We start from the raw sequence: 25,207 nt of genomic DNA, 5'->3' as shown, positions 1-25,207 counted from the left end.
GGAGACTTGGGCTCAACACACAATTTGAAGAAAACAAATGAATGAATTTTCAGGATGTGGTTTTTACATTCATGTAGTTTTTAAAAGCAAGACAATATCAAGTAATCCAAAGTATTCAGATTACATTACTCACTTTAAGTAATTTCATGGATTCTGTTACAAACTACATTTTGGTGTATGTAATCTGTAATCTGTAGGGGATTACATTTTAAAAGTCACCTTCCCAACACTGAGTACAGACTCAGTATAAACGACTGTCAACATAAATGACATAATATCTCACTAACTGATCTCTGTTTCTGTGCTTCAGGAGGTGGATTTATGTTCGTGGGAGCAGCTCCAGATTTACACCAGGGCCTTTGCACAACAACACGACGCCACTGCACTAAAGTTTTTATCTCTATCATATTTTTCTTTATTTTATTTTGTTAAATGAAGGTTTAAACGCTCAGAAAACTGCCATGAGACTGATGTTAAACTTTAATATGTATTTACCACAGGAACAATTCCACCAAATCGAGTCTGAATAAGAAAAACCTTAAACTTAAAATTAAAATCTACTTATTTAGAACGGCTTTTAACACTTAGTGGCCCTGTGACACTTTCTTTATTTTAATGGTGTAATGTGTTTTGTTGACCTATTTGTATGATGTTTATTGTTTTTTATTTTTGTTTTAATGTTGTACAGCACTTTGGTCGGCTTTGGTTGTTGGAAGGTGCTACGGAAATAAAGTTTGATTGTTTGATTGATTGAAAAACACAAAGAAACCGTTGCACCGCTTTAAATGAAAAAGGATCTGTCAGCCTGTGCAATATGGAAACTTACAGCGTTTGGTGCTGATTTGTTACATGCGTTGAAATAATGAGCTTTTGATTCGATACAGTTCAATAAAATCAAGGCTGAGTCTTGTTTTAATTTTATTAATCCAGTTCTTGTGCAAAGTTCATATGTTAATGAGTCATTTTTACTCATTAAACTATATGTGAAATGTGTTATTGATACCAGTCTCTTGCTATTTTTTATTGCTTATTTATTACTTATTTAGAAGTTTAAAAAATTAAACTTTATATATATTTTTACTCTGTGTTATTGTAATATAATGTGAGCTTCTATGTTCAAGTAGTTTGGATCAATAAAGTCTCTCTATGTCTAAGTTTAAGTCTAAGTGTTGCATAAATGAGTTTCCTTCCTCTGAACAAACAACAAAACTGTAGCTGGAACAAAATTATTTAGTGAAATATCTAAAAAAAATACTCTTGGTGATATATCAGTACAGCAGCTCAAGATATCGATACTGACTCATCACATTAAACGATACGATATGTCGATATTTAGATATTTCTGCACACACCCTGTATATTACTGTTTGGTACTAAAACACAATCGGGTACATTTTGAAAGCTCAAGCCAAAAAGAGAGAATGAAAAGTGTGTGGTATTTTTGGAGAGAATCACTCCTAAATAAATAAATCTGCAGGGTTTGTGTGTTAAATGTGTAAATGAAACAAAACTAGAGTAACCAGACGTCCCCATTTACCCAGGACAGTCACAGTTTTGAGCCTGTGTCCTCTGTCCACAGCAGATTTATATAAAACCACTGATTCGTCCCGGTTTTATACAAGAAATGTCCCAGGTGTCTCTATTTTTGACCAATCTGATCTCTGCCAACAGCAAAAAGACACATGAACTGGCATTTGTTTTGGTAAAATAGAGAAAAGCTGCTTAAAAACGACCAAAACACAAAGAAAATGTGACTATACTGACTCGTGTTAGTCAAGAATTTTCCTTAATTACGAACTCGTTTCACAATTTTACTTAGTGTCCCAGTTTTTTATTTTGAAAATCTGGTCAACCTAAACTAAACTAAACAAAAGTCCAGGTCTATTTGTGAGGAGGAAACGAGATTAAAACAGAGATCAGAAAACACAGTAATAGGAACATTTAATAAAAACATGATATAATAAAAGCCTGATCTGATTTCTCCAGATGAAGCCGCTTTAATGAGGAAAACTGAAGTAAAGCCCCGAGTCATGTGACGTCTGCAGATCCCAGCTGTGGGGTTCGGACTCTGCACCCTCCTGCACCCTCCAGCACCCTCCAGCACCCTCAGACGTCACCCAAACGTGCAGAATACTCACGTGCCCACTTGTTTGAGCGCGTGAATCAGAATCTTGTCCACCTCCTCCATTTCTGCTGCTGTGAGGAGGTCTGAAGTCCAGGAGGAGGTCAGATGATCAGGAGGAGGAAGAGGCGCTGTGGGCACGTCTCTGCTGCTTTTCTTCTGCTCTTTTTTGGTGTTTTTTAGATGCACGGGTTTGATCCACTACCGCCATCTGCAGCCGCACTCCACCAGGAGCCGAGGTGTAAATAAAACTAGAGGAACCGCGGTTACGTCTGCGAAATCGGCGGCCATCTTGGGACAGTGGACAGAGCAAAATTGTAGTGGAAAAAGTGGAAAAGTTCGCTTTATTGTCAATTTCTTCACATATACTAGACATACAAAGGAATCGAAATTACGTTATTAATAATAATAATAATAATAATAATAATAATAATAATAATAATAATAATAATAATAATAATAATAATAATAATAATGTAAAGAGAACAAAAATACTTATATCGTTTATATAAAAAAAAAAGTTGGTTTGGATTTTCTATGTTAAAAAACTGATTTTATAGCAGTAATTTTCCCATAGTAAAACCATAGAACCGCTGTAGTGCGCCCTCAAGTGGCCACAAACCTTTACTACACTCAACAGTTAGTCCACTGACAAAATCGATTTAATCTAATAATTTATGAATAATAAACAATAACAATAGTTTTCTGTCAATTTTTTGTTTAGTTTTGCTAGTTTAAATATCTTTTATCAGCAATATAAACGTTTATTTTGTGTCTTGATTGGGTTTTATCTTTAAATGTACCGGCTGCTAACAGCAGCGAGATACTATCTCGTATCTCGTAATTACGAGATAATCCCCCCTCCCCCCTGCAGATTTTTTTTTTTTCACTGACTACAATGCTCTTTCGTACAATGCTCTTTCGTAATCTTGGGACAGTAGATAGAGCAAAACTGTTGTGGAAAATAATGTAAAAAGAACGAAAATAACTTTGACACTCACACACTAACAGACACTGTGTATATCGTTTATACAAAAGACTTGGTTTGGATGTTTTATGTTAAGAAATCAGATTTTTATGATAACAAGTTTCCCCATAGTAAAAACATACAGCCGCTGTAGTGCGCCCTCATGTGGCCTTTTGCATTTATTACACTCAATAGATAATTCGCCTCAAAACAGATTTAATCACATAAATTAATGTCTGCTGAGAACTGAAACAATAATTTTCTGTCATGAATGTTTAATTTTGTTAGTTTAAATATATTTATTACGAATAGAACCGTTTATTTTGTGTCTTAACTGGGATTTAACGGTTACGTTTACGTTTACTGACTGCTAATTTAACTAAAATAACACATTCTAAGCAGTCAATTTGTGTAATTAAGAAAAAAAATAATTAAGCTTGTGAAAGGATGGTCCTTTTTTTTCCTGCTTCGTTGTTTATAAAAATAAAATGACCAAATAAAGAACGTAAACAGTTTATGTGAAGCTGCGGCCATCTTGGGACAGTAGACAGAGCAAAACTGTTGTGGAAAATAATGTAAAAAGAACGAAAATTGCTTGAAAAATTAACTATCAACATGCACTGTGTATATCGTTTATACAAGAGTTATTTTGGATTTTTAATGTAAATAAATAAAGAGTTTTATAGCAATAAGTTTCCCCATAGTAAAAACATAGAACCACTGTAGTGCGCCCTCAAGTGGCCACAAATGTTTACTACAGTTAACAGTTAATTCGCCTCAAAAAGGATTTAATGGAAGAATTTATGACTGATGAGAAGTAAAATCAACGGTGACAATACTTTTCTGTCATTTATGTTTAATTTTGTTAGTTTAAATATATTTATAACGACCAGAACGGTTTATTTTGTGTTTTAACTGGGCTTTAAGTGTTATATTTACGTTTACCGGCTGCTAGTTTAGCTAAAATCACACATTTTAAGCAGTAAATTAGTGTAACTGAAGTTTAAGCTTGTGAAAAGATGATCCCTTTTTTTCCTACTTCTTTGTTTATAGAAATAAAATGACCAAATATAGAAATTAAAGTTTGTCCGAAGCGGCGGCCATCTTGGAACGACCGCCTTTGCTGTTTGTTTAAGCGGGTTCTATAATTTCATGATTTTGATAGTTACTGTAACTATGGCGATTTGTACTCTAGTTTTATTTTATTTATTTTTTAAGTTTATATTTTATACTGTTTTAACTTCACTAATTTATTTAAAATCAGTGGCGTTAAAAATAAAACTGCTTTGTGATATTGTCCTTTTTTTTTTTTTTTTTTTTTTTTTTTTTTAAATCGTACTTATTTATAATTTATGCCGTTTCTTTTTCTCACCTGCTCCTTGACGATCCCGTCCCTGACCAGTAGGGGCAGCTGAACACCGGAAATCACGAAAACCGGGGGATGCGCTCCGCTGTCTCCTCCACCTCCTCCAGACACCTCCGGGACCCGTCTGTCTCCCTCTGCCCCGCGCTGTCCCCCCCTGTCCGCGGGTGTCCAGGCTCAGGCGCTCCACGCTCCGCTGTCCCCGGCCCCGTCCCCGGCTCCGTCCCCGGTTCCGTCCCCGGCTCCGTCCGTCCTGCCCGCGGGGCTCTGGTGTCCGGTTAGGCCCATGGCTGCTGTTTGTTTGTCGGTGGGATCGATCAGAATGCTGCTGCTTTAGGAGGAGGAGCGCTGAAAATGGCCGGGGAGGATGAGCGAGGGGTCGTGCGAGTCAAAGTGAAGGTAAATGGACCGTGCGTAATGTGCGTAATGTGAGAATATGAAGAGTGTTTGGGCTCCGGACGCGGACGCACGGGCTTTGTTTACCCCGGTGCCGCTGCTGCTGACGCTGGAGCCTGGACTGCTGGACTCTCGGATTGTTTTTCACAGCTGTTTGTGGTTAGATTCTCTGTCCCGGTTCTCAAAGCTCCAAAATTACGCAAAACTGACTCTTGTGCGCTTCAAGTAATGACCTAATGTTGTTACCTCCTCAAAAACACACTTGGAGTTGTGTTTTGTTTCATCTGTTTCCCCGGGACAGTCCCAATTTTGATCAATGCGTCCCCTGTCCCAGTAGATTTATCCAAAAACATCTCATTTGTCCCAGTTTGATACAAGAAATATCCCAGGTGTCTCTATTTTGGACCAATCTGATCCCTGAAAACAGTAAACAGAAACAGAAACTCACATTTTTGGGGGGTAAAATAGAGAAAAGCTGCTTAAAAACAACCAAAACACAAAGAAAATGTGACTTTACTATGTGACTCACTTGTTTGTCACGAATGGGGCGAGTGCAGAACAATTTCCCTTAATTACACCTTCGTTTTACAGTTTTATTTTTACCAACCAACACAAACCAGGGATGTCGTAGTTATGTTATTTTGAAAATCTGGTCACCCTAGTTTTGTTTGATTCACACATGTTTGAGTAACTCTTTATTATTAGTCTCGGTACGATATTTATTGTGATATTTTGTGGAGGCAACAAAACTGTAAATATTCGACTTTTTCCTCTTAAAATTCCTTGACAAAACTTAATCCAAAGAACTAAGAGTTAAAAGTGTTAGAACTGTTATTTCTTCTTGTCGTCTGCACTGAAATGGAGCAAAGGATCATGGTCTATGTAGTTCTCTGTGGGGTTTTTTTAGCTGTTGTTGCACCAAAACTCTTCATTTAAACAAAGAGACTTGTGATTCGATATATTGTGATGGTCCACGATATTATTGTGAGAACTTTGACAATACGATATCACCAGATTTAGGTTATTGTCACATCCCTACTGTCTTTATCCACAAAACTCAAAATGCTCTGTTCCACCTTGTGATGTCACGTCGTGTTCGTTTTCAGGGGAACAGCTCCTTTTTCCTTTCGCTCCGTAGAAATTCCGAGGCTGAAATGATCTCAAGTGATTCTAGTGAAGGTTTGTTTTTCATTTTGAGAGATGAACTCGTGCTAAATGTTCAGGTTTGTGCGTTAAACGTGCGTGAATGAAACAAAAAAAACACAACTCCAGGTCTGTGTGTGACGAGGAAACGACGTTAGAACACAGACGAGTGAAGAGTGAAATATGAACCTTTTAATAGAGGAGACTGTGAGAGCCCCCCAGAGTCTAAAAACAACCTGGACTAGACTCTGGATTAAAAAAGAACCACTTTAAAATAAAATATAGGCAATAAAAGTCAAATATAATCCACAATTTGTAAAAAATGAAATTATTTTTATTATAAATCACCATAGTTTTGGTCCCAGAGTCGATTGTTGGAGAAACTCTGGTTGTAGTTTTGGATAAATGATGCTTTATTGTTCTTTATTTGTTATATCATTTATAATAAGATCTTTTTCTTGACCTTTATTTGTTGTATCATCGGTATAAGATCTTTTTTTTTTTTCCACGTAAACGAGCCGTAGATGATTCAGCCTCACGTCCGTCCAGTCAGATCTGCTCTCCGGGCGGGGGATGACGTCATTACTTGTTAAATCTTTATTCTTAGTGACTGAACCCATGTTTTTCCTCTGAGGTCGTAGGTCATAGGTCATGTTTGGACAGAAAGGTCATCCGCTGTAAAAAAAAACAAAAAAGAAACGTCTCCAGTCTTTGTTCCACTGTTTTGCCGTGACGTCTGTGAGTCTTTGGAAAACTTCTGCTTTGTTTTTGTCACGTTAGTATTTTTACACCGTCTGTAAAACCACAGACTGTGAGTCAAATGAAGCTCACTGAGGTCAGCAGTTCTAGGAGCGAATTGAGTTCCATATTAAGAATTTATTTACGGACAAAACGGCAAAATAAAAACCCCAGGATCATGTCGAACGAGTTAATACGAACATTTTTGGCTTCATGTTCATTGGCAAACACGGTTTTCTGTATTTTGGCAAAACAACTGACCAGTTTTGCTTCTCTTTACTGATGGCAGGGATCAGAATAGATAAAAATGTGATGTGATAGTCCTGGTTTAGTCCTGGTTTAGTCCTGGTTCAGTCCTGGTTTAGTCCTGGTTCAGTCCTGGTTCAGTCCTGGTTCAGTCCTGGTTCAGTCCTGGTTCAGTCCTGGTTTAGTCCTGGTTTAGATCAAGTGCACTGACAGGAGCTCAGGGACCAGACTCCTGCTCTAGTCCTGGTTTAGACCTGGTTTAGTCCTAATTTGGACCTGGTTTAGTCCTGGTTTAGACCTGGTTTAGTCCTAATTTAGACCTGGTTTAGACTTGGTTTAGACCTGGGTTAGACCTGGTTTAGACCTGGTTTAGACCTGGCTTAGACCTGCTTTAGTCCTGGTTTAGACCTGGTTTAGTCCTGATTTAGACCTGGTTTAGACCTGATTTAGACCTGATTTAGACCTGATTTAGACCTGGTTTAGACCTGATTTAGACCTGATTTAGACCTGGTTTAGACCTGATTTAGACCTGGTTTAGACCTGATTTAGACCTGGTTAGACCTGGTTTAGACCTGATTTAGACCTGATTTAGACCTGGTTTAGACCTGATTTAGACCTGATTTAGACCTGATTTTAGACCTGGTTTAGACCTGGTTTAGACCTGGTTTAGTCCTGTTTTAGACCTGGTTTAGTCCTGGTTTAGACCTGGTTTAGACCTGATTTAGACCTGGTTTAGTCCTGGTTTAGTCCTGATTTAGACCTGGTTTAGACCTGGTTTAGTCCTGGTTTAGTCCTGGTTTAGTCCTGGTTTAGACCTGATTTAGACCTGGTTTAGTCCTGATTTAGACCTGGTTTAGTCCTGGTTTAGACCTGGTTTAGTCCTGGTTTAGTCCTGTGTATTTGTCAAAAATATTGACATCTGGGACACTTCTTGTATAAAAATCAGTGGTTTTGTATAAATCTGTGGGACAGAGAGACACAAGCTCAAAACTGGGACTGTTTGTCCCGAGGAAACAGGGACGTGTGGACACTCACTAACTCTAATTATACAGCTCTTTGAAAACGGTTTGGTTTATGAAATGTGCTATTGAACTGGATTAAATTATATTCTCGTGGACCACAGAGGAACCTACTGGAGCAGTGGGATCACACAGACATAAGGAAAAGAAAGTTCTACCATTTTTAATGTGTAAAATCACAGGAGACTGTCGAAACAAAGAGGGTTTTTATTTTCATATTGAGTATTGAGTCTGCTCTTTGGTACTGAAATGGAGTTTGAGGATGTGTTATGGTGACTTCGGTGTGGTGTGTTTGCAGAAGTGTGACGGAGCGTTCCCGTTGGAGCTGCGTTCTTTCGCCGTGGATCCTCAGATCACCTCTCTGGAGGTTCTGCAGCACATCCTCATCAGAGCCTTCGACCTGAACGGGTAAAAAAAAAAGGCGGGAGGAGGCGGGAGGAGACGGGAGGAGGAGGAGGAGGAGGGAGGAGGCGGGAGGAGGCGGGAGGAGGAGGAGGAGGCGGGAGGAGGAGGCGGGAGGAGGCGGGAGGAGGCGGGAGGAGGCGGGAGGAGGAGGCGGGAGGAGGCGGGAGGAGGCGGGAGGAGGCGGGAGGAGGCGATTCTACTGAGGAACAGTGAAGGAGGAGGAGGTGGTGTCACACAGGAGCAACATCAGTCGCTGTGTTTCTGTTTCCTTGGAAAATCCTCAGGTTCAGTCTGTTTCTGTTTCTACTTTGTCTTCAGTTTTTGTGAACACAGAAAACCTCAATTCACACAAATCTGTAGAAGCGAAAGGAAAAAGCATAAAAACCCTGAGGGCAGGATATTTTGACCAGATGCTCGTACAGAACGATGATAATTTATTCACTGACTCAGTCGTTCTCTCGTGTGTCAGATCTGTACGTCACACACCGACCTGCAGATCGGGACAAGACGACCAAAAAAAACCATCTCCTGTGACTCACCTGAGGCTCACAGCAGCAGGTTAATATGAACCTGTGATGGACGATAAACTGAAATTTGACCTGAACACTGAAAGTATCGTCAAACAAATAAACTGAACTCTTTTAATGTGAACAAAATGATTCTCAACAGTTTTTATTGTTCTTTTTATCCAAAGTCTTCTTACTTTTTCTTTTATTTGCTGGTTTCAATCCTTGTCCTTGAAGGATAAAAACAAACTGCAGAACATTGTTAAAACCTGCTCAAAAATCACAGAGTCAAACTGAAGGAGCCGAGTCTCTGTGGGAGGAGCAAAGTGAAGTGTCTCGTGTCTCAGCTGCTCCATCCACTGGCTCCTGATTTGATCCTGAGGCCTTCAGGGCGTCGGTTTTTGCTCCGATACGAAAGATAAACCACTTCTCAAATTCTTTTGTGCCTCTGCTGTTAAACTGCTAAATTCTAAGGGAACAGTTTTCTGATTTATGTTGTGCACTGGGTCCAGTCAAGTGTTAACAGAGGGAAACAGGGTCAGATTTTTGACATTCAAATGTCTCTTATTCAGAAACTAGAGGAACTATTGAAATAAGTAAAGTATCAGAATGTAGGAAAGAGTTACACTCCAACAGGGTCAAGTTAAACCTGTGAGATTCTTTCAAGTTCAAGACAAAAAATTTAAAAACTCATGTCGGTAACGGAGGGAATGAAATATGCAGCACTTTTTGGTCAATAAATCCAAACAGTGATAACTCTTGGTTCTCACTTCCATATCCTTAACAAACTGGTTTGAATATTTGCTTCATATAGTTTTCTACCATATGGTACAAGATTAGGTTGAAAAACCTCAGACTTTTTGACTCGTGAGATTTTTTATTAAGAAAGTTCATGGTAACGGAGGGAAAAGTAACGGAGGGAAAATTGTACAAACAAGTAGAAGGTGCAGGATTTTACATCATTTGTGCCTTTTTTCTTCTGAAAACTTTAATATTACTTCAAAATGAAAGAAACTATTTCTATAAAATATGTCAGTCCTTCCAAGAACATTTTTATCATTTTAAATACATTTTTTTTTTTTTTTTTTATCCTGTCCCTTCATCAACAGTTCAAAGATGGAATAACACAAGATATGATGAAATACAAACATTTATTTACATGATGTTTGGGTCTTTGAAATTTGGGAAATAATTTTAGTTCCATGTTTCATTCATGGTCTGTTTAAAACATATGGAACTTTAGAACCAAAAATGGTCCAGAAAAAAGGTCAACAGTTTCATAAACTAGAGAACATATGTATCTGTTCAATACACTTTTATATCAGATGAATTAACTTGAGTTTTTGGTCTTGATGTTTACTTCTGTTTGACTGGGCCCTACTATAATTTGTAGACTGTCAGTGAGTTCCACTGGTGAACTGTAACGGACTGACGTGTGTGTTTGTGTTTGTGTGTGTGAGAAGTGAGAACTGCTCTGAGATGCTGCTAATGAATAAAGTTTTCTGAATCTGAATCATTTTAAGACCAAAAGAAAGGACGAGTCTCACAGCAGCAGGTACAGAGAGATGGTGAAGTTTTTTTTTTCAGTACAAGTGAAATGCCCCCAGAGCTCGATGGAACCACTTTGCACTCGCTCACGTCTTATTTAGAACACAGCAGCGAGACGTTTGTATGAACAGTCTGTGGTTTAAACCTGTGTGTCTGTGTGTGTCTGTTTGTGTTTCAGGAAGCATAACTTTGGCATCAGTTACTTGTCTCGTGACCACGGCGCCGCTGAGGTTTACCTGTCGCTCTCCTCAGACTGGGACCTGGACGTGGCGTTCGTCAGCGCCGCCAAACCGTATCTGCAGCTCAAGATGGACGTCAAACCCGCAGAGGACAGTAAGGGACCCGGTTATGAACCATATACACCATGTCCACGTACACCACTGATACTGCTCTAAAACTACACACGTCCTGAGGGAGATGAGAGACAGAACCAGACAGAGGACAGTAAAGGACCGGCTCATTTATAAACCACACACACTACACTCACTTTATGTCGAGGAGAAAATTCAGTTTGACGATTGGACAAAAGTTAGTTTGGTTAGTTTGGTGGTGGACACTTCCTTATATCTGCTGCAGGAGGAGCTTCCACACCTCTGGACCTGACCTGTGGAAGCTCCTTTATGGTACGGTGACCAAACATCCCATTTTCCCCGGACATGTACGTATTTTGCGACCTGTCCGGGGCGTCCGGGTTTTTTTTTTTTTTATAAAGTGATGCAAATGTCTGGGTTTTCAGTACCGTTTATTAAACTGAGCGTCTCTCGTAGCGTCTGTGACTCAGAAGGAGCGAGACACAAACAGTCGGTCAGTCTGCAACACACCGAAGCACAAAAGCGCATTTAACAATGACTTGTACAAGAAATTCTCCATTTTCCATCCTGGTCGGGACAAGTGTGAGTCCATGTGCACAGGTTGAGGTGAGAGGACAGTGTCCCTCGTTTATCGTGGGGGTTCTGTTCTAAAAATAACCCGCGACAGGTGAAATCCACGAAGTATCAACTTTATATTTTACAATTATTCTGTTATCTGTTCTATATCTGTTTTAAGTCTGTAAAACCTCAGCACAAACTTTATACACTTTTCTCAGACAGGATCGACAGGTGCAACCCTTTTTACTTCCTTCTTAAAACTTATTTCTGTTGTCGTCCTTTTGTTATTTTCCTCTTTCTTTATGTAACGAACTGAAGATTAATTTATTCCGTAATAGAGCCCAACAGCGCAGAGACCTGCACGGGTCCCAGTACAATACTGCACCCGCCAGGACAGGACCGCACCTGCCCATTAACCTGAGATTATATCAAACTTTTGCACTGCCTACGACATGGACTGAACCAAGACTAAACCAGGACTGATTCCAGGACTAAAGAGGAGAACTAATCCACGACTGAACTAGGACTAAAACAGGACTAAACCAGGACTAAACCAGAACTGAAACAGGACTCACCGTCAGGACGGGCTCGGAGGTGACGCAGGAGAAAGGACCGGCTCAGCTCCGCACCTCACGGAGTTAAACGCGGCAATTGCCCGATCGCACTTTGCAGACAAACTGCTCTGCGTTTTCTCTCTTAAATCCAAGATTAGTCCTGATTTAGACCTGGTTTAGTCCTGACTTACCCGTGTGTAATTACTACCCGCGAAAAATTCCGTGAAACGGTGAGACCGAACTAACAAACACAAACTGTAAACAAGTGTGTGTTAGTTCCAGAGTAGTTTCAGTGTAGTTAGCTCCTCCTGAAGACAGATATAAGGAAGTGTCCACCGGCGTCTGACCAGAACTGAAGAAGCAGCTTGGATGAGCTGAGAAACGTCTTCAACCAAATAAACTTTTTGTCCAGTCGACAAACTGAATTTTCTCCTCGACGTGGACTCCACCTGGATGTTGAGGGACTCTTCATACACTCACTTTAGTCCACACAACACAGACTTTCTCTCTTCCCTAAAACACGTGGGATTCAGAACACACACTTCTTCAAGACTTTATGAAGTTGTGAGTCTGGTCACCGGTGAATCTGGATTATCACAGACAGGGAAGGAAGGAAGGAAGGAAGGAAGGAAAAAGGAGGGGGAAAAAAGAGCTGAAAACATGGTGGATATCTGCAGAATCAATGAAGCAGTAAACAGTTTAACATCTGAGAGGAGAAAGAAAAGTCATTTTGTCTGTAAATAATAAATGACCATTGACTGACACGGAATAAAAACAAATCTGACTGGACGTTGCCGTTTGATTTCCTCTGTGTATAAAATAAACAGAGCTCTCTCAGTCTGGATGTGTTATTCCCTGAGCATCCAGTTTCTTTTACTTTCTGAAGAGTCTGAAACTGGACCAGAAAGCACGAAAAAACCTCCGTCCAAACTGGAGATGATCCAAACACAGACGCTCATCTGTGTCACACGCAGAAGACGCCTCGTCTCTTAAACTCTCGTAACACTCAGAACAAAATCTATAACTTGTTTGAGCTGAGATAAGTCACAGTTTGGTGTTTCGACTGTCGATTGTTGATTCTGACAAAGTCCACTCTGTTTCTCAGTCGTTTAGCTGTGTTTTTTTTCCTGCCGTGTTTGTTTTCTTTATTCAGCTGATGGTTTAGATTGATTAGAGTAATTATATCACACCTTATCTTTAGGCTCTATTTACTTTGAGAAACACACGGATGAGGACGTCCGGTGTTGTTCCCGACACTGGACATGTGATAAAACCCTGGATTCAGCAGCCGTGTTTTCACAACCTGCTAAAACTTTCCACAGGGGACGTGACTCTAATGGGGTCGATGTCACTTACAGGAAGCTGGTCGGAACTGTCGATCTGACGAACATAACGGAACAAAGATAAATTAGTTTGACAAATTATAACACACAAATGAACAGGCAATTTATAAAAGGGAAAAAAGAAAGAATAACATCAAGATCAGGGGTGTCAAACTCAATTTATATATATAAAATAAACCCCAAAAATAACAATAAATTAAAATATTTGTGCAGAGAAACACAAATCTATTACAGAAATCTTTTTTAATTGATGAACTCTTTCTTTTACAAAATATTATAATATTAGGAACAACCTGAAACTTAAAAAAAAAAAGCAATTTCAACACAGAGTTTTAACTTTAACTTGTTTGCATTTCATAGACTTTAGTCATGTTTTATTTTTGCTCTTGAAACTTGACACTTTTATCCTGCACAAGTTCCTCAACATCAGGCACCAGGTCCTGAGGAGCTGCTGTCTTCACAGTGTCATTCAAGTGTTTGTGTGTTAGTTTTGTTTTAGGGCCCAGTCAAACAGAAGTAAACAATAAGGCAAAAAATTCAAGTTAATTCATCTGATATAAAACAGTATTGAACAGATACATATGTACTCTAGTTTATCAAACTGTTGACCTTTTTTCTGGACCATTTTTGGTTCTAAAGTTCCATCCGTTTTAAACAGACCATGAATGAAACATGGAACAAAAATTATTTCCCAAATTTCAAAGACCCAAAAATCATGTAAATAAATGTTTGTATTTCATCATATCTTGTGTTATTCCATCTTTGAACTGTTGATGAAGGAACATGATTTAAAAAAAAAAAAAGTATTTAAAATGATAAAAATGTTCTTGGAAGGACTGACATATTTTATAGAAATAGTTTCTTTCATTTTGAAGTAATATTAAAGTTTTTGGAAGAAAAAAGCGACAAATGATGTAAAATCCTGCACCTTCTACTTGTTTGTACAATTTTCCCTCTGTTACTTTTCCCTCCGTTACCATGACCTTTCTTAATAAAAAATCTCATGAGTCAAAAAGTCTGAGGTTTTTCAACCTAATCTTGTACCATATGGTAGAAAACTATATGAAGCAAATATTCAAACCAGTTTGTTAAGGATATGTAAGTGAGAACCAAGAGTTATCACTGTTTGGATTTATTGACCAAAAAGTGCTGCATATTTCATTCCCTCCGTTACCGACATGAGTTTTTATTTTTTGTCAACAACTTGAAAGAATCTCACAGGTTTAACTTGACCCTGTTGGAGTGTAACTCTTTCCTACATTCTGATACTTTACTTATTTCAATAGTTCCTCTAGTTTCTGAATAAGAGACATTTGAATGTCAAAAATCTGCCCCTGTTTCCCTCCATTACCACTTGACCAGACCCTTTATTAATGTTCGTTACTGAGAAAACCTGCTCACAAATGTAGATCTATTATTTCTAGTTTTATGTCTGCGGCACATCAGAGGTTTTGCCTGTGATTAGAGTGCGAAAAATTGCAAATTCTGTCTTCAGGTTTTAAAATATTATTTAAATATTTTAGTAGAAAATCAGCCGAGGGCCAGATTAAAGGTCTTGGAGGGCCGGATCCTGCCCCTGGGCCGTATGTTTGACACCCCTGATCTTGATGAAAAAAACGGGACATTTTCTCAGCTTCTCCATATTTTGTCAGAGTTCCCATCGCCGACAGAGCCCAGAGGAAGTCGTCATCCGTATGTTTCTGAACGTTTTCTGGTTTTGTGACATGACCGTGAAAGTTGTCGGTCTAACGCGGCGCCCCCTGCTGTTTGTTTGTGTTTGTTCATGTTTGTGTTTATTTGTTTGTTTGTTTGTTTGTTTGTTTGTTTGTTTGTGCAGGTCCGGTGATGGAGGACTGGGACATCATCAGCCCCAAAGACGTGATGACCTCGGAGCAGCTGTTCGCCGACCGGACTCGCTCTCTGGCGTCTGCAGCTCTGCCCTTCACTCAGTCTCTGCTCTCACAGGTGAAACGCTAACAGGAGGACAAGCTCTGTCTGCGCTCAGGCTCATGTCAGACACACACACGGGCCGTTTGGGGTTTATGTGGATACGCTCAGGAATTACTCACAGAGAGAAACAGACCATAAACCACGAAAATGTATCGATGACTTTTAACCACAGTGAGGAAATGAAATGAAAACCAAAGACTCAATGTCCCATAATCCTCTGCTCTATGTTCTCTTCTGTTCTAATGTTTCCTGGACTTGTGTTTTTGTTTCATTCACATGTTTAACTCACAAACCTGCACATTTAACACAAGTTCTTCTCTGAAACTGCAAAAAACACTCAGTTCCACCTTGTGATGTCATCATGTGGTGATACAGGAAGTGCTCCACTGTGTTTTTAACTTCACACACCTTCACTAGAATCACCTGGATCATTTCAGCTTCTGGAGTCGCCGATCTCGACTGAACTAAATGGAAAGGAGAAACTACCACTTCATGACATCACAAGGTGGAACTGGTTTAGACCCGTTTTAGTCCTGGTATAGTCCTGGTTTAGTACTAGTTTAGTCCTTGTTTAGACCTGGTTTAGACCTCGTTTAGTCCTGTTTTAGTCCTTGTTTAGACCTGATTTATTCCTGTTTTAGTCCTTGTTTAGACCTGATTTAGACCTGGTTTAGTCCTGGTTTAGACCTGGTTTAGACCTGGTTTAGAACTGGTTTAATCCTGGTTTAGACCTGGTTTTAGTCCATGCTGTGATACAGGAAGAGCTCCACTGTGTTTTTAAACTCCACACACCTTCACTAGAATCATCTGGATAATTTTTTTTATGGACTGAAGTAAAAGGAGATGTTCACTTGAAAACTACCACTTCATGACATCACAAGGTGGAGCAGAGCATTTGGAGCTTTGCAGATGTAAACAGACGAATAATTAAGATTTACTCAAACAAGTGAATGAAACAAAACACAACTGACCAAAAATGACTAAAGTTCAAGTGTCAGTTTGTGTGATACAGAATCTTGAAATGTCCGGACAGTTGGATTTACCAGTTATTGACAAAAAAGATGAAAATGTCAGACAAAAATAATGACAACATCTTAGTTTTGTTGAACATTGGTTGTCACAGATTTGTCTTCTCTGTTGTGAACACACCTCTGACCCGGTGTCTGTTCCTCTTCAGGTGGGTCGGACGCTGAGCCGGGTGCAGCAGGCCTTCAGCTGGTCCTACGGCGAGGAGATCAAACCCTTTAAACCTCCTCTGAGCGACGCCGAGTTCCACTGGTACCTGAACAGCCAGGGCCAACTCAGCAAACCAGAAGAACTCCGACTGCGCATCTACCACGGAGGAGTGGAGCCGTCACTGCGCAAGGTAAACCCAGGAGCTCAAACAATCTCCAATCGAGTTGAAACGCTTCAGGCTTAACATAGTTTATTTTGGGATATTTTTTTTATAAAAATAAGTATATATATATTGTATTTTTTAAATATAGAGATTATAGAACAGCTGGATATAGAGTTTATTTTGGAGACATTTATGTTTTTCTATAGTCTGATTCATGAGCTGGTTTCATTTGGTGTAAACCGTGTGACCTGCAGCATCAGGATTCGTTCACTCAACAGTAGACGGGGACTTTTTTTATTGAACCAGTCGCTGCTGTTTGGTTGTGACGTTTGTAAAGCTCCAAATCCTGTAGGAAGAACAACAATAACGTCTTTCCCCGAGATCAAATTCACCAAACATTCTCTTTGTTCTGACTTTAAATCCTTGGGGATCTGGGGAATGTCTGTCTTCGTCTACATCCATCTCGACGTTTTGTTTACTGTTGTGCTGAAACACAAAATGGACACAAACAGACGCCACCACGACCACGTCATGACTTCACAGCTCACAGCTGATTGGCCGGTGCCTGGACTCTCACTTCTTGTAAACGTCTAGTGTTTTTTGATTCCTGGCCCTGCCTTACTTCATGTTCAAAGTTTATTTTATTCATTTTATGTTTTATACATCGCAGAAATGCTCTAAGGTTCAGATTTATAGCCTCGATGTATTTTCAATTTGAAAGTTTTCCATAAATTATCAATAACAAAGTTTTTTTGCAGTGTAACTTAAAAATAATTGTTTGAATAATTGTGATTTCAGTTTTGACCAAAATAATCATGATAATGATTTTTTCCAAAATTGAGCAGCACGAGAACCAACCATCGACTGTTTAGAGAAACAGACATATGTAACCCGCCACCCGCCGCGTTCTAAACAGGAAGTGAGCTTTCTTGGCAATTTGGCTCCATCGTCTCTGGCTCCAGTTGACTTCACATTGAAAAATGGTCCCCACTCTCTTTGTAACTGCTGCTGTGAGCCTTAAATGTTCGTATTAACGGTGTGGTGTGGAGGTACCTTCTGAATGTGTGGAGGTATCTTCTGAACGTGTCTCCTTGTGTTGTGGTCAGGTGGTGTGGAGGTACCTTCTGAACGTGTACCCCGACGGTCTGAGCGGTCAGGAGAGGATGGACTACATGAAGAGGAAGACCAGAGAGTACCACGAGCTGAAGAGCCAGTGCAGCTCCAGAGTGAGCCCCGAGGAGCTGGACTTCATCAGGGGGAACGTGCTCAAAGACGTCCTGAGAACGGACCGGGCCCACGCCTACTACGCCGGCTCAGAGGACAGCCCCCACCTCAGCGCCCTCGCCAACCTGCTCACCACCTTCGCCATCACGCACCCGCAGGTAACACACACACACACACACACACACAACACACAGCTGTCCTGACCGAGCCTAGAAACAACATCATGGAGCTTTGGTTTGCTCCTGGAAGGACGAGTGAAAGGCAGAGGACAGTTTCCCTACGGCCGGAGTCCACAACCTTAAATACTCAAAGAGTATCTATATTATATTTAATACTCAAGTATTATACTTGAATCCTCAGTATTCAAGGAGCATCTGCCACAGAAAAGAAAACACCCGGAGCCACAAAACACTTCAGACTGTAAAATGAGGAGAACATCATTTATTTTACCTGTGGCTCTGTGTAAAAGACTGAAGTGTGTCACATTTATGAAATCAATGAAACGCCTCAGAGAACACGGAATTTTATTTCTGCACACGACAAAAACATTTTGATCTCCAAATTCTTTGTAGGAAATAAAAATCCAAACTTAAATTCCCCACCTGCAGTGAAACAAAAAATGTCGTCAGCTTCTGTGTCCCGTCATCATTTAATCACAAATACTGGAGCATGAATCTGTCCACGGAGCATTAAATGTTCTGTTTTCTTCAGAAACTTTTCTTTTCTTGGATTTATCCTTTATTTACCTACAGGGGTGGAAAAGCTCAATAAATGATGCTGCTGCTGGTGCAGGTGTCGTAAGTCCAGGCTGCAGATCTGTGTCAGTGTCGCACATCAGCGGCTGTGATGCAGATTTTGAGAGACAAAAATATTTTAAATAATAAATACTTTTATTTTAACATTACAAGATTACCATTATCTACAAATTTAGAATTACATTTATGAAAACAAACAAACTAAAATAAAAATACATTGTAATTAAATACTAAATAATTTCACAGGAGCCACAACAGGATGAAAGAGCCACATGTGGCTCTGGAGCCGTGGGTTACTGACCTCTGCCCTACAGGGACAAAATAAAATAAACTCACTCGTCCAGGACACTTAAAGCCGCCGGGACAAAGGTGTTTTTTAATCTCTAACCTCACACGTGTTTGTTTCAGATTTCCTACTGCCAGGGCATGAGCGACATCGCCTCGCCCATCCTCGCCGTCATGGACAACGAAGCTCACGCCTTCATCTGCTTCTGTGGCATCATGAAGCGTCTGGAGGGAAACTTCCGCCCCGACGGGCAGCTCATGTCCGTCAAGTTCCAGCACCTGAAGCTCCTGCTCCAGTACTCAGACCCTGAATTCTACTCGTACCTGGTCTCCCGCGGGGCTGACGATCTCTTCTTCTGCTACCGCTGGCTGCTGTTGGAGCTCAAGAGGGAGTTTGCCTTCGACGACGCCCTGAGGATGCTGGAGATCACCTGGAGCTCGCTGCCCCCCGACCCTCCAGAGACCGAGGTGGAGCTGTACGGGCCTCCCCTGGAGACGGACACGGCGCTGAACCTCACCAAGAGCGGAGTGATCCTGGAGGACGAGTGCGGCCACGACAACCAGAAGGAGAGACAGCGCAGGAGACACATGCTCAGACCCTCACGAGAAGAAACGACGCCCCCTTTGGTCACGGAGGAGCCGGAGCGGACGGGCGAGAACAGCGGCGCGATAACCGCTCCGTCGGGACGCAAGAGCAGCTTTGGCGAGTTTAAGTACTACTCGGCGCGTAGCGAGGAATGCTTCGACATGGACGGCGTGGAGCTGCCTCAGGAGAACCACGAACACCAGTCCAGCGCGTGCAGCCGCCAGTCCACGGTGGAGAGCGAAGACGACCCCGGAGAGAAAACGCCGCTCATCAAAACCACGGACGTCCCAGATGATTCGGCCGAGGTCAGAGACTCTAACAAAGACGACACGCTCAGAACTGTGGGGAGCGGCGGCGGCGGCGGCGGCGGCGGGACCAGCGCGGGCATCAGATCGACCTCCCCGTCACGCCCGCGCTCCCTCCTCTCCTCGCCGATTCTCTCGTTCGGTAAAGGACACTTCGGTTGCCCGTCCAAACCGACCACGTTGTCATCGCCCGGGAGCAAACCACAAACTGCCCCAGCCCCGAAAGTCGAGAGCCTGTGCGTGAAACCGTGCTCGCTTCCTCCGCCGCAGGAATTCGGGAAAGGAAACCCGTTCATGTTGTTCCTGTGTCTGTCCATTCTTCTGGAGCACAGGGACCACATCATCAAAAACAGCCTGGACTACAACGAGCTCGCCATGCACTTCGACCGCCTGGTGCGCCGACACAACCTGGGCCGCGTGCTGCAGCGGGCCAAAGCGCTGTTCGCCGACTACCTGCAGAGCGAGGTGTGGGACTCGGAGGAGGGGGACGAGGTCAGCTCCGACTCGCCCACCTCCGCCAACGGCGCCCCCCCGTGCCCGCCCGCCGCCGTGCCCGCCCAGCCCATCTACAGCCCGCTCACGTCGCCCCGAGCGTCATCGCCCAACTCCACCTATAACCTGTCCACCACCGTCCCCTCGCCGTCCATCCTCTCTCCCGCCGCGCCCTCGCCCACCGCCCCCTCGCCCACCGCCCCCTCGCCCAACGCCCCCTCGCCCACTGCCCCTCAGGTCACCCCCTCGCCCACTGCCCCTCAGGTCACCCTCTCGCCCACTTTCTGAGAAGTTTGACTCTGTTGAACTGGACTCGCCCCCATGAGACGAGACACACGAAATTGAATCGATTATTTGTTTTTCTAAAAGTTGAATTGTGTAACTTTTCTGGTGGAGGCTCCGTCAAACACTTTTCTCCATGGACGTGTTGTTGCTTTGTCTGAAATGTTCCACAGTACGGCATTAAACCTGTTTATCTTCGTAGAGACCAAACCAGACACAGTTCCAGGTCAGATCTGTGGAGAGGCGACACCGCTCACAGTCACAACGTCTGTTTTTCTAGGTGTTTTCGAGCTGTAAAACCACCTGTAATTGAATAAATGTAAAGTCGAGCTGTTTAAAGTCACACTGTGGGACATTCCAGACAGAGCAGTGACGTCTCCATAGAAACAATGCAGGTTTAAATAAAATTATAGCCCTTGTGATCTTTAGTCTTTTGGAAAATGTCCTTCTAGAACCGAGAGGAACATTTCACTTTAGAAAGAAACAAAACAAAACAAGGACTAAAGTAAAGTTTTAGTAAAAGTCTAAATACTAAATGTTAAGAAATCTGAGACTAAAGGGTCCAGATCAGAACTGGACCAGGCCTAAACCAGAACAGAACCAGCAGACGCAGTTCCAGGTCAGATCTGTGGAGAGGCGACTCTGCTTACAGCCAGAATGTCTGTTTTTCTAGGTGTTTTTGAGTTATAAAACCACCTGTAAATTAATAAATGTAAAGTCGAGCTGTTTAAAGTCACACTGTGGGACATTTCGGACAGAGCAGTGACATCTCTATAGAAAAAAGCAGGTGTCGGACCCCCAACCAGAAAGTTACACAGTGCAGCTTTAAAGATTTTATTGTCAAATGTTTTGAAGTGAAGACATTTCTCCGCTCATCAGAACTTAAGATTCCAAAGCGTTTTTACTTGAAGCTTTCACAGAATCAAAGCTGTACTATGTAACTTTTAGGTTTTCGGGGTCTGTTGTCTCTATGGATACGTCATTGCTCCGCCTGGAATAATCCACAGTGTGACATTAAACAGCTCGACTTTACATTTATTCAATTACAGGTGGATTTATGTCTCAAAAATCCCTCGAAAAACAGACACTGTGACTGTGACGGAGTCGCCTCTCCACAGATCTGACCTGGACTCAGTCTGGTGTGGTCTCCATGGAGATAGAAAGGTTTAATGCCATACTGTGGAACATTCCAGTCAAAGCAGCATCATCTCCATGGAGAAAAGCGTTTGACGGAACCTCCACCAGAAAAGTTACACAGTGCAGCTTTAAACGACCCTTGGCTCTGGAGTCGTCGTGGCGACCGAGGGTCACATCACACAGACGATTTTTCGAGAGGTTTGTTTTAGTTTTTCACTGATGAAAAATGTTTTACGATTTTGTCGTTTATTTGAAGTTTTGCCTTTTGTTTATTTTCACGAACAAAATCAGAATTAAGACGAGAAAGAAAAACAAGAAAACAGAAAATCCTCGAGAGCCTTTGATACTGACGCTCTGCAGCGACGTCACATCAGGGGGGTTCTACATGTATGTGTATCGGCGGAATGTTCAGCAGTTACCATGGAGACACAATGCACACACTAGTAAACGTGGCCAATGTAATAGTCCAATAAGATTCATTTGGTCTTCTGATATTCTATGTTATCAGGTTCTTTTTTTCAGACCTGGAGTGTTATTTCATACCTGACAGTTTGGACTGTTCACTGCAGGTGGCGCTGTCGTCCTGCCTCCACCGGTAGGAAGACGATGCCAAAACCTGTTTAAATTAGCCGACCAGACACGTCACAGCAACATCACGTGACTCTGAGGAAGACCAAACTGTCAGGGATGAAATAACACTCCAGGTCTGAAAAAAAGAACCTAATAACATCGTGGCCAATGTAAGTTTTAAGATTGTCTGAAAGCAAAAATACAAAGTGGATTCAAAGAGCACATTTCATTTCCCTGTGGTCAGTGAGAGAGTTCAGTCGTGTTCAGGAGATTTTCAACAAAAAAGTGAAACTCACTCAAAAACTGTGTGGCTGTAATCTTAAGGCCTGTTCATATTCAGAAGAACAGAAAAACAAAGTTTGTTGGGGCTCTGACATTTCATACTTCAAAAGTTGTCCTGGTTCCATATTTGGGAATTATGGGAATCTTTCTGAAATTTTCTGTCAAAGATCAATGTAATTAATTGGATAAACTGTCTGTCGCTCCCATGTTGAAATACGACGACGTCATCACATTCTAGAGTCTGAAAACCTCCAGCAGGACTCGTGTTGTTGTTGATGTTTCTCTGTGTTTGATGAAGAGTCCAGTCGCTGCAGGAGGTTTATATCGAGGGGATTTCTTTTCGTCATCCAGCCTTTTTTTTTTTTTTTGGTGACTCGCCTTTTGTCTTTCGCAAACTTGTCACAGAGTTTACTCCAGACTTTTCTACACTGATTTTCATCCGAACCTAAAATGTCGTCAATTTCCCTCCTTGAGTTTCTTCCATTTGTCTCGTCGTGTCGTACAGATGTTTGTATTTTCTCACCGTTTCCTCCAGCTGTCACTCAAAACCATCTTTTAAAAAAAAATCTTGCTCTGCACCGGCGAGGAGCAGATAAACCACGCCCACATAAACAACCAATCAGAGTGAAGATGTGGGACAGAGCTGCAGAACTTCTGAACAAAGCACTGGTCAGATGAGGCGTCGAGAACAAACCACAAGAACAAGATCTGCCCAAGAGGAGCTGCACCAACAAAACGTCAAAGTTCTTATGAATTATGAACAGGCCTTTATTTGAGAGGTTCTTGTTTAACAGCACAATGTCCACCTGCCGTCCGTTAATGCCGCGTAACGCACAAGTAGTTCCGGTAACAGCCACATCACTGTTCTGTATCACTGCTCTGAGGCTGTCACCACGACAACACCAACATCGAACTAACATCATTTAACACACTGAAATACTCGATGTTTTGGACGTTTACAGACACAGAAGAGGCTTTTCACCGTCACAGGAGACACATTTCAGTTTGTCGCCGTGGTAACAGAGCATTAAACAACCTGGAGCTGTGCGTTTTGCAGTTTTAACGCTCGTCACGGAGGAACTCGAGGACTCTGTGATAAAACTGCAGAACGCACGGCTCCTCGTGATTAAATCCTCTCAGATCCTCTCACCTGTCGGAGTTCAGATCAGTCGGCTCTTTCTGGTCAGATTCTGTTCAAATAAACGTCAAATTAAAGTCTAACAGAGCATCAGACACAGCGGTGCTTTCTGTTAGCGTCACATCCCCGGGGAACGTCGGCGACATCGGCTGCAGAGTGTCAGTATCTCCAAATCCTGGGTTGCCGTAGTAACAAATACAAACCTGGTCAGACTGCGGGTTATTTCTCTCACGGAACGACTTGAGGTTTAAACTGGAGACGGAGCGAGTTTGAGATTTCAGGATTTCAGGATCAGACTCGACTCGGAAAACTCCACAGTCACTCTTTAAATAAACCGATAATAAACAAAAAACACCGAAAATAATCCAACATTTTTCTCACATTTGTAAAAGCCAAAACATCTGAACAGAATTCAATCAACAAATCATAAAAACATAATAAACATTTAAATGTAAAATTATTATTCCTTTGTAAATCTATGAAAGAATTTTAGAATTTAATATAATAATTCTATAAAGTTAATTTAATATAATTCCAGAGGACGACGGGTTTGCAGACGTTTGTTTTTCATTTCTCTGTATTTACTGGACTTTTCCACACGAAACACAAACTGGCACAAAGTTCAACATCAGCACAAATAAAACAGGAAACTTGAATTCTCATTTTATTTAGTTTATTTATTTTATTTATTTTAAAGCCAGTATGATGCAAATTTTGAACTCTGCTCTGCTGTCGTTTCCTGGACTCGTGTTTTGTTTCATTCACATGTTTAACTCACAAACCTGCACATTTAACACAAGAAAACGCTTTGTTCCACCTTGTGATGTCATCGTGTGGTGATACAGGAAGTGCTCCACTGTGTTTTTAAACTCCACACACCTTCACTAGAATCACCTGGATCATTTCAGTCGTGGAGTCGCAGAATCTCGACTGAACTAAAAGGGAAAAGGAAACTACCACTTCATGACATCACAAGGTGGAACTGGTTTAGACCTGGTTTAGACCTGGTTTAGACCTGATATTGTCCTGATTTAGACCTGGTCTAACTACGACTTTGTGACATCACAAGGTGGAACAGAGAGTTTGGAGTTTTGCAGATGAAACAGACGAATAATAAAGTTTTAGTCAAACATGTGAATGAAACAAACACAAGTCCAGATCTGTTTTTGAGGAGGAAATATTAAAACATTAGAACCTGGTTTAAAGTTCAGTCAGGTTTAAGAAGCTGTAAAGAAAAAGAAAGAAACTGCACATTTTTTTTATCCTGCAGATTCACAGACGCTTCTTTTTCCTCCGTCCCAAAAATCACACACTTCAGTCTGATGATGTCACAAAGTGAACCTGAGCTGCTCCTCTGTCCCGGCACAAACCGATGATGTAACAAAGTCCAAAGCCAGAAAGAAAAAGTAAATGTGTTAAAATGGTTCTTTTCTTTTCACTTTTCACTCTTCACCTTCTGCCTTCGACCGGCTTCTTAAGTGCAATTATGTTTGTGTCTGTTCAGAATCTGTTTTTCATGACAATTCATATTTGAGCCTCTTTAAACTGGAAAAAGGTCTGGATTTCATTCTTCTATAATCTGTCCATGACATGCTGTTTGCAGATAACCTACGTAATAAATAAAGACAACAACCTTTTCAGTA

At 41.4% G+C, this 25,207-nt stretch overlaps 2 protein-coding genes across 3 annotated transcripts in view; one reads left to right on the top strand and one right to left on the bottom strand.

The window, feature by feature from the left end:
• Positions 1–5,047, bottom strand: part of ccdc22 (coiled-coil domain containing 22) — an 18,321-nt gene extending 13,274 nt beyond the window's left edge. Inside the window, 2 exon segments of the mRNA XM_055166309.1 lie at positions 2,139–2,413; positions 4,462–5,047. Of these exon segments, the coding sequence (XP_055022284.1) occupies positions 2,139–2,188 (50 nt within the window). The 5' untranslated portion in view covers positions 2,189–2,413; positions 4,462–5,047.
• tbc1d25 (TBC1 domain family, member 25) lies at positions 4,711–25,207 on the top strand. Of its 2 annotated transcripts, XM_020930816.2 has the most exons (7): positions 4,711–4,851; positions 8,293–8,402; positions 10,632–10,786; positions 15,057–15,184; positions 16,347–16,535; positions 17,615–17,890; positions 18,896–25,207. In XM_020930816.2, the coding sequence occupies exons 1-7, from the start codon at positions 4,807–4,809 to the stop codon at positions 20,441–20,443; spliced, it is 2,451 nt and encodes an 816-aa protein (XP_020786475.2). In that variant the 5' UTR covers positions 4,711–4,806; the 3' UTR covers positions 20,444–25,207. The 2 variants fall into 2 exon arrangements, with proteins under 2 accessions (XP_020786475.2, XP_055022279.1); XM_055166304.1 differs by lacking the exons at positions 4,711–4,851; positions 8,293–8,402 and adding an exon at positions 8,553–8,683.

Source organism: Boleophthalmus pectinirostris, unplaced genomic scaffold (assembly GCF_026225935.1).
Source record: "Boleophthalmus pectinirostris isolate CB_2022bp ecotype Guang Dong unplaced genomic scaffold, ASM2622593v1 HiC_scaffold_8, whole genome shotgun sequence".
Lineage (NCBI taxonomy): Eukaryota > Metazoa > Chordata > Actinopteri > Gobiiformes > Gobiidae > Boleophthalmus > Boleophthalmus pectinirostris.
The sequence above is the reverse complement of the archived record's forward strand: the minus strand, read 5'-3'. Positions and strand labels throughout refer to the sequence as shown.

What these genes read in the sequence shown, in the direction of transcription:
- tbc1d25 (XM_020930816.2), top strand. Translation starts at nt 4,807, where the DNA reads ATGGCCGGGGAGGATGAGCGAGGGGTCGTGCGAGTCAAAGTGAAG. An exon ending in CTCAGTCTCTGCTCTCACAG is followed by an intron (nt 15,185 to 16,346) that starts GTGAAACGCTAA and finishes GTTCCTCTTCAG; the next exon opens with GTGGGTCGGACGCTGAGCCG. An exon ending in TGGAGCCGTCACTGCGCAAG is followed by an intron (nt 16,536 to 17,614) that starts GTAAACCCAGGA and finishes TGTTGTGGTCAG; the next exon opens with GTGGTGTGGAGGTACCTTCT.